Raw genomic sequence first — 15041 nt, forward strand, 5'->3', positions numbered from 1 at the left:
TACATTGTGTTATATTTGTTATTTTTAGCTATGGGAGGAAACTCAAACAGGACAGGGGGAGTAACGTACATATTACAAACACAGAAAGGTGCACGAGTTGGGGATCGAACCCAGGACCCTTGCTGTAAGGGGAGCGGAGTGAGACGAGAGGTAGGAGAGTGTGTGGAGGGGCGGGTTGAGTGAGATGAGAGGGGTAGAGGTAGGAGAGTGTGTGGAGGGGTGAGTGGAGTGAGGCCCCAGTCGCCCACCGTTCTCCCTCTTCGCTCCCTATTGTTTATTTGGCAAATGAGCGATAAATCGGCGCAGCCATCAGCGAACGCATCTGCTTACCGCGTGATTTACGCGGTGCGCCCCCATCGGACGGACAGGCAACGCACGAGTGTATCTTTCTGGGGAGCGGTGGTGGAGCGGTTAGCGCTACGCTGCGCAACGAACCCGGCGTCTCGTGTTTCCGATGCCCGCTCACGGCCGCCAACACCGGTGGCGATGATCTAAAACCGGTCTTGCGCCTCCCCTAGGTCGACTCTGCCTCAAATGAGTACTTTGATGCGGTGGGTAAAAACATCGCCACTGGGGAGACAAAGGCGGTCGGGCGTGGTGCTGGCCACCCACCTCCTCGTGCGCCGTGCCGGCCTTCGTAGGTGCTCGCTAACAGCACTTGCCCCGACAGTCTGTTAAGGCTACATGGGGGATCATTGTCTTGTCCGTCTGTGTGTCTGCCGCGCAACCGAAAGCCGAGCCCTAACCGAGAGGCTTCGAGACGCCGTCGCCACCACCGTCAAGAAGAATCTCGATCTGAAATTCGTGGTGCAGTCACACCATCACCCCAACCCCCCCATCCCGGCGCTGCTGCAAGATTCGTGGCCAAAAAAAATATATCATCCCGGCACACCACATCCAGTATCGCTACGGGAACCGTGGGCTACTACGGCACGTGCCACCTATTCGTCTAGCGGCGGCGACGACCACGAAAATATGCGGTGGGCCTTGAAGCCCGGCACGCCGGGGATGTTGGGGAGGGGAATGTCGTGCCGTGTGGGGGGGGGGGTTGCAGGCGGCTGGGCGATGGGGTTTGGTGGAGGGGGGGGGGAGACCCCCATCGCCACACATCGCCCTTGAGCCTGAGCTCATCTGCCAGCCAGGGCACATCCTCCCCTCGCGAGCACGCGTGCGTGTGAGCGTGTGTGTGTGTGCGTGTGAGTGTGTGCGTGTGAGCGTGTGTGTGCGTGAGCGTGTGTGTGTGCGTGTGAGTGTGTGCGTGTGAGCGTGTGTGTGTGTGAGCGTGTGTGTGTGCGTGTGAGCGTGTGTGTGTGTGAGCGTGTGTACGTGTGTGCGTGTGTGTGAGCGTGTGTGTGTGTGAGCGTGTGAGCGTGTGTGTGTGCGTGTGAGCGTGTGTGTGTGAGCGTGTGTGTGTGCGTGTGAGCGTGTGTGTGTGTGCGTGTGTGTGTGCGTGTGAGCGTGTGTGTGTGCGTGTGTGTGTGTGTGAGCGTGTGTGTGTGAGCGTGTGTGTGTGTGCGTGTGTGTGCGTGTGAGCGAATGCCTCCTCCTATTCCTCCTCCTTACCCACTCGTGCGCCCTGCCCTCTCATCCGCCTGCACCCCCCACCCCTGCTCTACCCCCACCCCTACCACCCCCCTCCCCACCACCATCGCGGCGGACACTGAGTCATAGCGGAGGAGACGGAGCTGCACTTTGACAATGCAGCTCATTCCGCAAGAGAGAGGGAGGGGGGAGGAGGCCACGGAGAGGAGTCGGGGAGGACGAGGAGGAGGACGAGGGGGGGGTGGGAGAAAGGGGGGAAGGAGGTTGGGAGGGAGGGTGGGAGGGAGGGGGTGGGAGTGGGAGGGAGTGGGAGGGAGGGGGCTGGGAGGGGGCTGGGAGGGGTCTGGGAGGGGTCTGGGAGGGGGCTGGGAGGGAGGGGGCTGGGAGGGAGGGGGAGTGGGAGGGAGGGAGGGTGGGAAGGAGGGTGGGAGGGAGGGGGAGTGGGAGGGAGGGTGGGAAGGAGGGTGGGAGGGAGGGGGGTGGGAGGAGGAGTGGGTTGGAGGAGGAGTAGGAGGGAGGGAGGGGGAAGGGAGGGTGGGAGGGAGGGTGGGTGGGAGGGAGGGTGGGAGGGAGGGTGGGTGGGAGAGCGGGGGAGTGGGACGGAGGGGAGGTGGGAGGGAGGGGGGTGGGAGAAGGAGTGGGAGGGAGGCGAGTGGGAGGGAGGGGAGTGGGAGGGAGGGGGGGTGGGAGGGAGGGAGGGGGAGGCACGTAATCTCCGCTCCTGGGCTTAGTGGCAACAATCGGCTTCCGTGGGAGGGTGCAGAGGGATATTGTGAGAGGGGTCCAGGGGATACTGTGACAGGGGACACAATATCCCCCCCTAACCGTGTCGCCTGCTCCCCCTCGCAATCTCACAGTATCCCCTCTCAACCGTGGTGGAGCCGGCGCAGGGGATAATGTCAGTGTGTGACACAGACGTTCACAAAGGCACGCCACAGTCCTGGCAGGCTGTAGGGCGGTAAGTGATGTTGGGGAGCGCACGCAAGATGTGTCACGCAGTCGCGCACAATCTCACAAGCAAACAGTCAAAGGCACACTCATAGAAAGGCAAAGATCCCCCGCATAGACTGTAGGGACAAGTGCTGTTATGTCAACCGCTTATGAAGACCGGCACGGCACACGAAGGGGCTGGTGTGGCCAACACCACGCCCGGCCGCCTCTCTCTCCCCCCAGTGCTGATGTTTTAGACGACGCACCCGGTACTCATTTGAGGCTGAGTCGACCTAAGGGAGGCCCAAGGCAAGTTTTGATAATTGTCGCTGGTGTTGGCCGTGAGCGGGAATCAAACTCGGTCCTGCGGATTCGTAGCGCAGCGTGCTAACCGCTACGCTTCCCACACAAAGACAATTTTCAGGCACACACAGCCAAACACATTCACCCAGACACAGCACCTTTGAAGGCCAACACGTGCACTAAAACATACGAAACACCGAGAGAGAGACGCACATGTGTTACGCACACGGCGACACATTCAAGCAAACGAATTCAGACGCGTACACACGCACACATCCACACACTCACATAGACACATGCACATATTCACGTAGACAAAAAGTCACACATTCACACAAAAATTCCGTTTGCCACGATGTAGCGGAGACGTGGCCACGTCAAGTGTCGAAGGCTCGCTGGTAGGACACAAGTCACAGGACAAACCCAGGTGTCAAAACTTGACTAACGAAGATGACTGACAGTTTGCACCCCACTGTGCCAACTTGCTGATTTTTAGCCGCTCGTTGTTGTGAGCATCGCTCCTCTGCCCTCCGTTGTTGCTGGAGGGCGACTGCCTCCAACTGCCCAGGCGCGTCCTTCACGAGCCTCCTCGACAGACGCCGATCTTGACACCAATGGTGCCAGTCATTAGCAAGTACACTCAACTTCTGTACAACATCAGTCAGTTGATCTTTAGCCCTGCCGCGCGCATTTAGCCCGCTCTTTCCAGCCAAACAGAAGTTGCTTGGGCACGCGGTGGCTGGGCATGCGGGCTACATGACCAACCCAACGCAGTCTCGCCTGCCGGAGTAGCTCACCGCAGGAACTGGGTCCAGATCTTTCAAGTATCTGTGAGCTCCTCGCACTGTCCAGTCTGATCAATCCCAGGATGGATCGTCGGAAGGCCAGCGTTTATATTTCAAACCAGACACAGATGATCCTTTAGCGGACACCACGCGTTGCAAGCACAGAGAACGACGGGCATAACTGTGGCCGAGAAGACCCGCAGCTTCATACGGAGCATTAGGGCCGAGTAGCTTCCACCCAGCGTTACACAGCTGATAAAAAATAAAATGCCACTCAGCTGATCCGGGGGCGACACCTCCGCTGCCATTCACACACGAAGACATTCAACAAAGACACATTCACACATCAACACACGCGCGCGCACACACACACACATCAGGTGGGTGCGTGCAATCGTCCACCATAAAATGACCGAGGGCAGCGTGGGCGAGCGAGCGATGGGGGGGGGGGCGGGGTGGTAAAGGTGGACTCACCTTGACCGTGCGAAAAGGCCATGCCATTGTCCTCCCCTGAGCTGGGCTCGGAGGAGGTGAGGTGGCCGGGCGATGCCGTGCCAGGGTCGCTCATCTCAGGGCCCCCTCCTCGTCCTCCTCGTCCTCGTCTTCCTGCTGCCACTGCCACCGCCGCCGCTCACTGCTGGAGCAGCATCGCTGTGGCCGACGAGACGGGCGCAGGGTCAAGAGGAGCGACCGCCGGTCCCGCATCACTCCCCTCGTCTCCGTCCAGTCACTCCCCTCGTCTCCCTCCCGTCAATCGCCTCCGTCCCGTCACTCCCCTCGTCTCCGTCCCGTCACTCCCCTCGTCTCCCTCCCGTCAATCGCCTCCCTCCCGTCACTCGCCTCCGTCCCGTCACTCCCCTCGTCTCCGTCCCGTCACTCCCCTCGTATCCCTCCCGTCACTCGTCTCCGTCCCGTCACTCCCCTCGCCTCCCTCCCGTCACTCCCCTCGTCTCCCTCCCGTCACTCGCCTCCGTCCCGTCACTCCCCTCGTCTCCGTCCCGTCACTCCCCTCGTCTCCCTCCCGTCACTCGCCTCCGTCCCGCATCACTCCCCTCGTCTCCGTCCCGTCACTCCCCTCGTCTCCCTCCCGTCAATCGTCTCCGTCCCGTCACTCCCCTCGCCTCCCTCCCGTCACTCCCCTCGTCTCCCTCCCGTCACTCGCCTCCGTCCCGTCACTCCCCTCGTCTCCGTCCCGTCACTCCCCTCGTATCCCTCCCATCACTCCCCTCGTCTCCCTCCCGTCACTCGCCTCCGTCCCGTCACTCCCCTCGTCTCCGTCCCGTCACTCCCCTCGTATCCCTCCCGTCACTCCCCTCGTCTCCGTCCCGTCACTCCCCTCGCCTCCCTCCCGTCACTCCCCTCGCCTCCCTCCCGTCACTCCCCTCGTCTCCCTCCCGTCACTCCCCTCGTCTCCCTCCCATCACTCCCCTCGTTTCCGTCCCGTCACTCCCCTCGTCTCCCTCCCGTCACTCCCCTCGTCTCCGTCCCGTCACTCCCCTCGCCTCCCTCCCGTCACTCCCCTCGTCTCCCTCCCGTCACTCCCCTCGTCTCCCTCCCGTCACTCCCCTCGTCTCCCTCCCGTCACTCCCCTCGTCTCCCTCCCGTCACTCCCCTCGTCTCCGTCCCGTCACTCCCCTCGCCTCCCTCCCGTCACTCCCTTCGTCTCCCTCCCGTCACTCCCCTCGTCTCCCTCCCGTCACTCCCCTCGTCTCCCTCCCGTCACTCCCTTCGTCTCCCTCCCGTCACTCCCCTCGTCTCCCTCCCGTCACTCCCCTCGTTTCCCTCCCGTCACTCCCCTCGTCTCCCTCCCGTCACTCCCCTCGTCTCCCTCCCGTCACTCCCCTCGCCTCCCTCCCGTCACTCCCCTCGCCTCCCTCCCGTCACTCCCCTCGCCTCCCTCCCGTCACTCCCCTCGTCTCCCTCCCGTCACTCCCCTCGCCTCCCTCCCATCACTCCCCTCGCCTCCCTCCCGTCACTCCCCTCGCCTCCCTCCCATCACTCCCCTCGCCTCCCTCCCGTCACTCCCCTCGTCTCCCTCCCGTCACTCCTCTCGTCTCCCTCCCGTCACTCCCCTCGCCTCCCTCCCGTCACTCCCCTCGCCTCCCTCCCGTCACTCCCCTCGTCTCCGTCCCGTCACTCCCCTCGTCTCCCTCCCGTCACTCCCCTCGCCTCCCTCCCGTCACTCCCCTCGTCTCCGTCCCGTCACTCCCCTCGTCTCCCTCCCGTCACTCCCCTCGTCTCCGTCCCGTCACTCCCCTCGTCTCCCTCCCGTCACTCCCCTCGTCTCCCTCCCGTCACTCCCCTTGTCTCCCTCCCGTCACTCCCCTCGTCTCCCTCCCGTCACTCCCCTCGTCTCCGTCCCGTCACTCCCCTCGTCTCCCTCCTGTCACTCCCCTCGTCTCCGTCCCGTCACTCCCCTCGTCTCCCTCCTGTCACTCCCCTCGTCTCCCTCCCGTCACTCCCCTCGTCTCCCTCCCGTCACTCCCCTCGTCTCCGTCCCGTCACTCCCTTCGTCTCCCTCGCGTCACTCCCCTCGTCTCCCTCCCGTCACTCCCCTCGTCTCCGTCCCGTCACTCCCCTCGTCTCCGTCCCGTCACTCCCCTCGTCTCCGTCCCGTCACTCCCCTCGTCTCCCTCCCGTCACTCCCCTCGTCTCCCTCCCGTCACTCCCCTCGTCTCCGTCCCGTCACTCCCCTCGTCTCCGTCCCGTCACTCCCCTCGTCTCCCTCCCGTCACTCCCCTCGTCTCCGTCCCGTCACTCCCCTCGTCTCCCTCCCGTCACTCCCCTCGTCTCCGTCCCGTCACTCCCCTCGTCTCCGTCCTGTCACTCCCCTCGTCTCCGTCCTGTCACTCCCCTCGACTCCGTCCCGTCACTCCCCTCGTCTCCCTCCCGTCACTCCCCTCGTCTCCGTCCCGTCACTCCCCTCGTCTCCCTCCCGTCACTCCCCTCGTCTCCGTCCCGTCATTCCCCTCGTCTCCCTCTCGTCACTCCCCTGGTCTCCCTCCCGTCACTCCCCTCGTCTCCCTCTCGTCACTACCCTGGTCTCCCTCCCGTCACTCCCCTGGTCTCCCTCCCGTCACTCCCCTCGTCTCCCTCCCATCACTCCCCTCGTCTCCCTCCCGTCACTCCCCTCGTCTCCGTCCCGTCACTTCCCTGGTCTCCCTCCCGTCACTCCCCTGGTCTCCCTCCCGTCACTCCCCTCGCCTCCCTCTCATCACTCCCCTGGTCTCCCTCCCGTCACTCCCCTCGTCTCCGTCCCGTCATTTCCCTCGTCTCCCTCTCATCACTCCCCTGGTCTCCCTCCCGTCACTCCCCTCGCCTCCCTCTCATCACTCCCCTGGTCTCCCTCCCGTCACTCCCCTCGTCTCCCTCCCGTCACTCCCCTCGTCTCCCTCTCGTCACTCCCCTCATCTCCGTCCCGTCACTCCCCTCGTCTCCCTCCCGTCACTCCCCTCGTCTCCCTCTCGTCACTCCCCTCGTCTCCCTCCCGTCACTCCCCTCGTCTCCCTCCCGTCACTCCCCTGGTCTCCCTCCCGTCACTCCCCTGGTCTCCCTCTCGTCACTCCCCTCGTCTCCCTCCCGTCACTCCCCTCGTCTCCCTCTCGTCACTCCCCTCGTCTCCGTCCCGTCACTCCCCTCGTCTCCCTCCCGTCACTCCCCTCGTCTCCCTCTCGTCACTCCCCTCGTCTCCCTCCCGTCACTCCCCTCGTCTCCCTCCCGTCACTCCCCTGGTCTCCCTCCCGTCACTCCCCTGGTCTCCCTCTTGTCACTCCCCTCGTCTCCCTCCTGTGACTCCCCTCGTCTCCCTCTCATCACTCCCCTCGTCTCCCTCCCGTCACTCCCCTCGTCTCCCTCTCGTCACTCCCCTCGTCTCCCTCTCGTCACTCCCCTCGTCTCCCTCCTGTCACTCCCCTCGTCTCCCTCCCGTCACTCCCCTCATCTCCCTCTCGTCACTCCCCTCGTCTCCGTCCCGTCACTCCCCTCGTCACCCTCCCGTCACTCCCCTCGTCTCCCTCCCGTCACTCCCCTCGTCTCCCTCTCGTCACTCCCCTCGTCTCCCTCTCGTCACTCCCCTCGTCTCCCTCTTGTCACTCCCCTCGTCTCCCTCCCGTCACTCCCCTCGTCTCCCTCTCGTCACTCCCCTCGTCTCCGTCCCGTCACTCCCCTCGTCTCCCTCCCGTCACTCCCCTCGTCTCCCTCCCGTCACTCCCCTCGTCTCCCTCCCGTCACTCCCCTCGTCTCCGTCCCGTCACTCCCCTCGTCTCCCTCCCATCACTCCCCTCGTCTCCCTCCCGTCACTCCCCTCGTCTCCTTCCCGTCACTCCCCTCGTCTCCCTCCCGTCACTCCCCTCGTCTCCCTCCCGTCACTCCCCTCGTCTCCGTCCCGTCACTCCCCTCGTCTCCCTCCCGTCACTCCCCTCGTCTCCCTCCCATCACTCCCCTCGTCTCCCTCCCGTCACTCCCCTCGTCTCCCTCCCGTCACTCCCCTCGTCTCCCTCTCGTCACTCCCCTCGTCTCCGTCCCGTCACTCCCCTCGTCTCCCTCCCGTCACTCCCCTCGTCTCCCTCCCGTCACTCCCCTCGTCTCCCTCCCGTCACTCCCCTCGTCTCCGTCCCGTCACTCCCCTCGTCTCCCTCCCATCACTCCCCTCGTCTCCCTCCCGTCACTCCCCTCGTCTCCGTGCCGTCACTCCCCTCGTCTCCCTCCCGTCACTCCCCTCGTCTCCCTCCCGTCACTCCCCTCGTCTCCGTCCCGTCACTCCCCTCGTCTCCCTCTCGTCACTCCCCTCGTCTCCCTCCCGTCACTCCCCTCGTCTCCCTCCCGTCACTCCCCTCGTCTCCCTCCCGTCACTCCCCTCGTCTCCCTCCCGTCACTCCCCTCGTCTCCCTCCCGTCACTCCCCTCGTCTCCCTCCCGTCACTCCCCTCGTCTCCGTCCCGTCACTCCCCTCGTCTCCCTCCCGTCACTCCCCTCGTCTCCCTCCCGTCACTCCCCTCGTCTCCCTCCCGTCACTCCCCTCGTCTCCGTCCCGTCACTCCCCTCGTCTCCCTCCCGTCACTCCCCTCGTCTCCGTCCCGTCACTCCCCTCGTCTCCCTCCCGTCACTCCCCTCGTCTCCCTCCCGTCACTCCCCTCGTCTCCCTCCCGTCACTCCCCTCGTCTCCCTCCCGTCACTCCCCTCGTCTCCCTCCCGTCACTCCCCTCGTCTCCCTCCCGTCACTCCCCTCGTCTCCCTCCCGTCACTCCCCTCGTCTCCGTCCCGTCACTCCCCTCGTCTCCCTCCCGTCACTCCCCTCGTCTCCCTCCCGTCACTCCCCTCGTCTCCCTCCCGTCACTCCCCTCGTCTCCCTCCCGTCACTCCCCTCGTCTCCCTCCCATCACTCCCCTCGTCTCCGTCCCGTCACTCCCCTCGTCTCCGTCCCGTCACTCCCCTCGTCTCCGTCCCGTCACTCCCCTCGTCTCCGTCCCGTCACTCCCCTCGTCTCCGTCCTGTCACTCCCCTCGTCTCCGTCCTGTCACTCCCCTCGTCTCCGTCCCGTCACTCCCCTCATCTCCCTCCCGTCACTCCCCTCGTCTCCGTCCCGTCACTCCCCTCGTCTCCCTCCCGTCACTCTCCTCGTCTCCGTCCCGTCACTCCCCTCGTCTCCCTCCCGTCACTCCCCTCGTCTCCGTCCCGTCACTCCCCTCGTCTCCGTCCTGTCACTCCCCTCGTCTCCGTCCCGTCACTCCCCTCGTCTCCCTCCCGTCACTCCCCTCGTCTCCGTCCCGTCACTCCCCTCGTCTCCCTCCCGTCACTCCCCTCGTCTCCCTCTCGTCACTCCCCTGGTCTCCCTCCCGTCACTCCCCTCGTCTCCGTCCCGTCACTCCCCTCGTCTCCCTCCCGTCACTCCCCTCGTCTCCCTCCCGTCACTCCCCTCGTCTCCCTCCCGTCACTCCCCTCGTCTCCCTCTCGTCACTCCCCTGGTCTCCCTCCCGTCACTCCCCTCGTCTCCGTCCCGTCATTCCCCTCGTCTCCCTCTCGTCACTCCCCTCGTCTCCCTCTCGTCACTACCCTGGTCTCCCTCCCGTCACTCCCCTCGTCTCCCTCTCGTCACTACCCTGGCCTCCCTCCCGTCACTCCCCTGGTCTCCCTCCCGTCACTCCCCTGGTCTCCCTCTCGTCACTCCCCTGGTCTCCCTCCCGTCACTACCCTGGTCTCCCTCTCGTCACTCCCCTGGTCTCCCTCCCGTCACTCCCCTGGTCTCCCTCCCGTCACTCCCCTGGTCTCCCTCTCGTCACTCCCCTCGTCTCCGTCCCGTCACGCCCCTCGTCTCCCTCCCGTCACTCCCCTCGTCTCCCTCCCGTCACTCCCCTCGTCTCCCTCCCGTCACTCCCCTCGTCTCCCTCCCGTCACTCCCCTCGTCTCCCTCCCGTCACTCCCCTCGTCTCCCTCCCGTCACTCCCCTCGTCTCCCTCTCGTCACTCCCCTGGTCTCCCTCCCGTTACTCCCCTCGTCTCCCTCTCGTCACTCCCCTCATCTCCGTCCCGTCATTCCCCTCGTCTCCCTCTCGTCACTCCCCTCGTCTCCCTCTCGTCACTCCCCTGGTCTCTCTCCCGTCACTCCCCTGGGCTCCCTCTCGTCACTCCCCTCGTCTCCGTCCCGTCATTCCCCTCGTCTCCCTCCCGTCACTCCCCTCGTCTCCCTCTCGTCACTCCCCTCGTCTCCCTCCCGTCACTCCCCTGGTCTCCCTCCCGTCACTCCCCTCGCCTCCCTCTCGTCACTCCCCTGGTCTCCCTCCCGTCACTCCCCTCGTCTCCCTCCCGTCACTCCCCTCGTCTCCGTCCCGTCACTCCCCTCGTCTCCCTCCCGTCACTCCCCTCGTCTCCCTCCCGTCACTCCCCTCGTCTCCCTCCCGTCACTCCCCTCGTCTCCCTCCCGTCACTCCCCTCGTCTCCGTCCCGTCACTCCCCTCGTCTCCCTCCCGTCACTCCCCTCGTCTCCCTCCCGTCACTCCCCTCGTCTCCCTCCCGTCACTCCCCACGTCTCCCTCCCGTCACTCCCCTCGTCTCCCTCCCGTCACTCCCCTCGTCTCCCTCCCGTCACTCCCCTCGTCTCCTTCCCGTCACTCCCCTCGTCTCGGTCCCGTCACTCCCCTCGTCTCCCTCCCGTCACTCCCCTCGTCTCCCTCCCGTCACTCCCCTCGTCTCCCTCCCGTCACTCCCCTCGTCTCCCTCCCGTCACTCCCCTCGTCTCGGTTCCGTCACTCCCCTCGTCTCCCTCCCGTCACTCCCCTCGTCTCCCTCCCGTCACTCCCCTCGTCTCCCTCCCGTCACTCCCCTCGTCTCCTTCCCGTCACTCCCCTCGTCTCCCTCTCGTCACTCCCCTCGTCTCCCTCCCGTCACTCCCCTGGTCTCCCTCCCGTCACTCCCCTCGCCTCCCTCCCGTCACTCCCCTCGCCTCCCTCTTGTCACTCCCCTGGTCTCCCTCTCGTCACTCCCCTGGTCTCCCTCCCGCCACTCCCCTCGTCTCCGTCCCGTCACTCCCCTGGTCTCCCTCCCGTCACTCCCCTCGCCTCCCTCTCGTCACTCCCCTCGTCTCCCTCTCGTCACTCCCCTGGTCTCCCTCCCGTCACTCCCCTGGTCTCCCTCCCGTCACTCCCCTCGCCTCCCTCTCGTCACTCCCCTGGTCTCCCTCTCGTCACTCCCCTGGTCTCCCTCCTGTCACTCCCCTCGCCTCCCTCTCGTCACTCCCCTGGTCTCAACCTCGCACCACTCCCATGTATACAGCAGTACAGAACTGGACTCTAATCCGATTATTATTTGAGCTATCGATTTCTCTACCGATTTCGGTTCGATTACTCGACCGCAATCGGATAACACGAAAATAATTTGTGGGGGGCGGGGGGGGAAGTCTCACCTTTGTTCCCACGTGTGCCGCTGGACGGGAGGTGATCGGGCAGGGCTTTGTGGGTGATGTCACGCTGGGCGTGTCTTGTAGGGGGATTTCCCGCATTCGAGAGGCCGGATTGGGGCGGGGTGGGGGATGACGCCATTTTTCAAGGTGCCCGAGTAATCGACCGTCGATCAAAAAAAAAATCGATTACGATCCCCTATAGATTACTCGACAATCGATTAATTGTCCATAGATCTGCAGCAGCGTCTCTCATCAACAGTTTAGTTCTGTTCATATATTAGGTATAGCCCTGTGAGCCATTCGGCTCTTGAATCGGGTGCAACCGCAACAAACAAAAACATGAACAAGAAACATCTTAAAGTGACTAAACGCAACAGAAAAATCCAGGTAAAAAACAGCAAAGTCTTCCAGAAAAAGCCCCGTATTTCAACGTTGTGTGCAAACATCCCAGTGGGATGCAAGTCAAACAATAACAACCAAAAGACAATTTAGATTAAAGTTATCAGGCTAACTCTGTACTATAACAAACAAATATGGCTAAACCAAAACGTTTTCAAAATCACCAAAATAAAGATATAAAAACAATGTAACAGTGATCATAGGAACTGTGATTCAAATTTAACAATAAACGATAATACATAACATGTACGACCAAACTTTGCAGCCATAGCTGGCAGGATGAGTCACTCCATAACAGCAGGAGTATCAGTAGGAGTATCAAAATTTTTCAATGCACCTTTAAAGATCAACACACTATAATCAAAACTCAAGATCATATTTTGCAGCGCCCATCCGAAGCGATAGATTTGATTTCAGGCCACTGAAATAGAGTGGCACTAAATTATTGTTGAATTGGCAGGGACCCTCCTGAAAACGAGTCTTGAGACTCGATGACGATCTCCAGGGCGAAGAGGCGTAATAATATGAAAATACACACCACTCACTCGCGCACAAAAATCCCCCGTATAGCCTTCAACAAATTTTTGGGGCAAGTGCTGTTAGCAACAGCATGCGAGCGGGTGGATGGGTGTCCAACACCACGCCCGGCCGCCTTTGTCTCCCCAATGGCGATGTTAACACACCGCACCGGGTACTCATTTGAGGCTGAGTCGACCTAGGGGAGGCCCAAGTTACCCGGTTCAGATAATCGTCACCGGTGCTGGTGGCCGTGAGCGGGAATCGAACCCGGGTCCGCCGGGTTCAAAGTGCAGCGCAGTGCTAACCGCTGCACCACCGCTCGCACTCACACAGACTCGTGCCGACCCCTCTCGGGCAGTGATACTCAACATCGTGTTGGCTACTTGCTACCACCCGCCCCCACCTCTTGTTGAATTTTGTTGCAACCGAGTAACCTCCTTGCCTGACCACCCCCGCCCCCCCCCCCCAACGTGGTTCTGAGAAATAAGTGTACGGATTAATGCACGTCAATGTTTTTAACCAAGAGTCCAACTTGTGAGGGTGTACACTAACTCGCTATTCACTGCGAGCGAATTAAAACGAAATCGACGGACGCTCTGCCGTTAGTTCCCGCTCGCCGGCTACCCTTGGAAACCCGGCATTGTTTACGCGATCGATGAGTTTATCAAGGTCTTTGATATCGCTCCCGGTCACCATGTGGATGAAATGGTTAGCGTACTTATTTTAGATTGGCATATTCGCACGTGATTATTCACCAATAGCTCTCATGCATGGCACAAATGTTCACACATTCATGAAGCCACCTCACGTACCCCCGGGGGGCTCCACGTGCCCCCCGGTTGAGAATCCACTGCCATCGGGGTTTCACGAGAAGGGTTAGATCAGCAAAGTCGCTCGTGCGCGGGCGTTGCACAGGTTTGCCAGGCTTGAACAGGTGTGAGTGTGTATGTGAGCGGGCAGGTGTGTGCGTGTGTGCCTTCCCAGGTGAATTGTGGGGAGTGGTGGCGCAGAGATTAGCGCACTGCGCTACTCACCCGGCGTGTAGCCTAGTTCGATTCCCGCTCGTGACCAACACCAGTGACGATTGTCTGAACCGGTCCTGGGCCTTCCCCTGGGACGGCTCGGCCTGAATTGAGTACCTGGTGCGGAGCGGTGGCCACCCACCCCCTCGCGTGCCGTGCCACGGGGCCTTCATAGGTGCTCGCCAACAGCACTTGCCCCAACAGTCTGTTAGGGCTACACGGGTGGCCTTTTCCTTTGTGCGCGTCTGTAGTCATGTGAGAACCACGGCACACAAGTTGGTGCGGGCAATCCCACGCACGAACGCCTTTGTCCATACGGGGGATATTTGTCTTTTTTATTGGTGTACAAGTATGTATGTATATGTGCAGGTGTGTTGATATGCAGGTGTGCAAGTGGATGGATATGTGCGTGTACCAGTTTGCAGGTGTGTTGATGTTTAGGTGTTCATGTGTGCATGTGTGTTCAATGTCCTAGATATGAGTGCTGCGTCGGTGTGTGGGTGAGTAGATAAGAAAGAATGCAGGTACACGTGCATTTGTGAGTCGATGTGTAGGTGTGAGTAATTGTAAGGGATTTGAATGAGCCAGGGGCTCGAGAAGGTATGGAGGTGTGAATAGGTAAGATACTAACACTCTCTACCCGGTACCTGTGAAAAAATTAGCTTTATAGCTCAACGCATACCTCCATTATAAATACATTGATTCTGAACTCGCCTGGCTCACCCCCTTCCCTGGCACTAACATCTGTACACACACACACCCTGTATCACCCACACACAGCAAAAACGCAGTCACGCTCAATTACTTATTATACACACACAAGACTAAAAAAATCCCCCATATAGCCGACTCAGGCTGTTGGGGCAAGTCGAGTTAGCGAGAAACATACATATTCTTAGGTTTTTTCGGTAAAGTCAAGTAGGTAAAAAATTTAAATTAATAAAAGTAAAATAAAAAATAAAATAACTTGATACAGCAAATCAGGCTGTGACGGTCCCACCTGATGACGGAGACTTGTGTTGCCTCCGAAACGTCGTGATTTTAATTTTATTTTACTTTTATTAATTAAATTTTTTTACCTACGTGACTTTACCGAAAAAACCTAAGAATATGAATCCTTACAGTCACGAAAGCTTCAAATCTGGAGAAACCTACACATGCCCAACGCGTCACACCAGGCTGCCTTTGTCTCCCCAATACCGACGCTTGCACGCCGCGCCAGAGAGAAGGCCGAGGACTTGTTCAGACAGCGACCTCCTCTAGGCACGGTTGGCTACGTACGGTGCGTGAGAAGTTCAACATGCGCACGTACATCACCGGTATTGGCCGTGAGCGGGAATCGAACTCGGGTTCGCCCGCCGTGACCGCTACCGGTCCCCGCACGCGCTTACACACAACGACAGATATCCCCACACGGCCTTCAATTCCAGTGTTCTACATTGCAAGTCTCGCGGGCCACTGCGGTCCCTGGTGGCCTTTAGTGCGGCACCTGATGTGCAGCCCCCGACACAATACACAGCACGTGACAACACCGCCCCAACATCATCATCATCATCATCGTGCCGCTGTCAAACCCCCCCCCCCCCCCCCCAGTGGTTTCAAGTGTGTGGCAGCCCTCACGCACTGATGAAGAATATGGCTTTAAGGAG

At 61.3% G+C, this 15041-nt stretch overlaps 1 protein-coding gene across 1 annotated transcript in view; it reads right to left on the reverse strand.

Annotated features, from left to right (window-relative positions):
• LOC144947016 (nucleolar protein 4-like) overlaps positions 1 to 15041 on the reverse strand; it is a 28973-nt gene that overhangs the window by 8861 nt on the left and 5071 nt on the right. The window contains exon 2 of the mRNA XM_078876142.1: positions 4035 to 4211. Within this exon, the coding sequence (XP_078732268.1) occupies positions 4035 to 4128 (94 nt within the window). The 5' untranslated portion in view covers positions 4129 to 4211. The remainder of the gene's footprint in view (positions 1 to 4034; positions 4212 to 15041) is intronic.

Source organism: Lampetra fluviatilis, chromosome 2 (assembly GCF_964198595.1).
Source record: "Lampetra fluviatilis chromosome 2, kcLamFluv1.1, whole genome shotgun sequence".
NCBI classification, from domain to species: Eukaryota; Metazoa; Chordata; class Hyperoartia; order Petromyzontiformes; family Petromyzontidae; genus Lampetra; species Lampetra fluviatilis.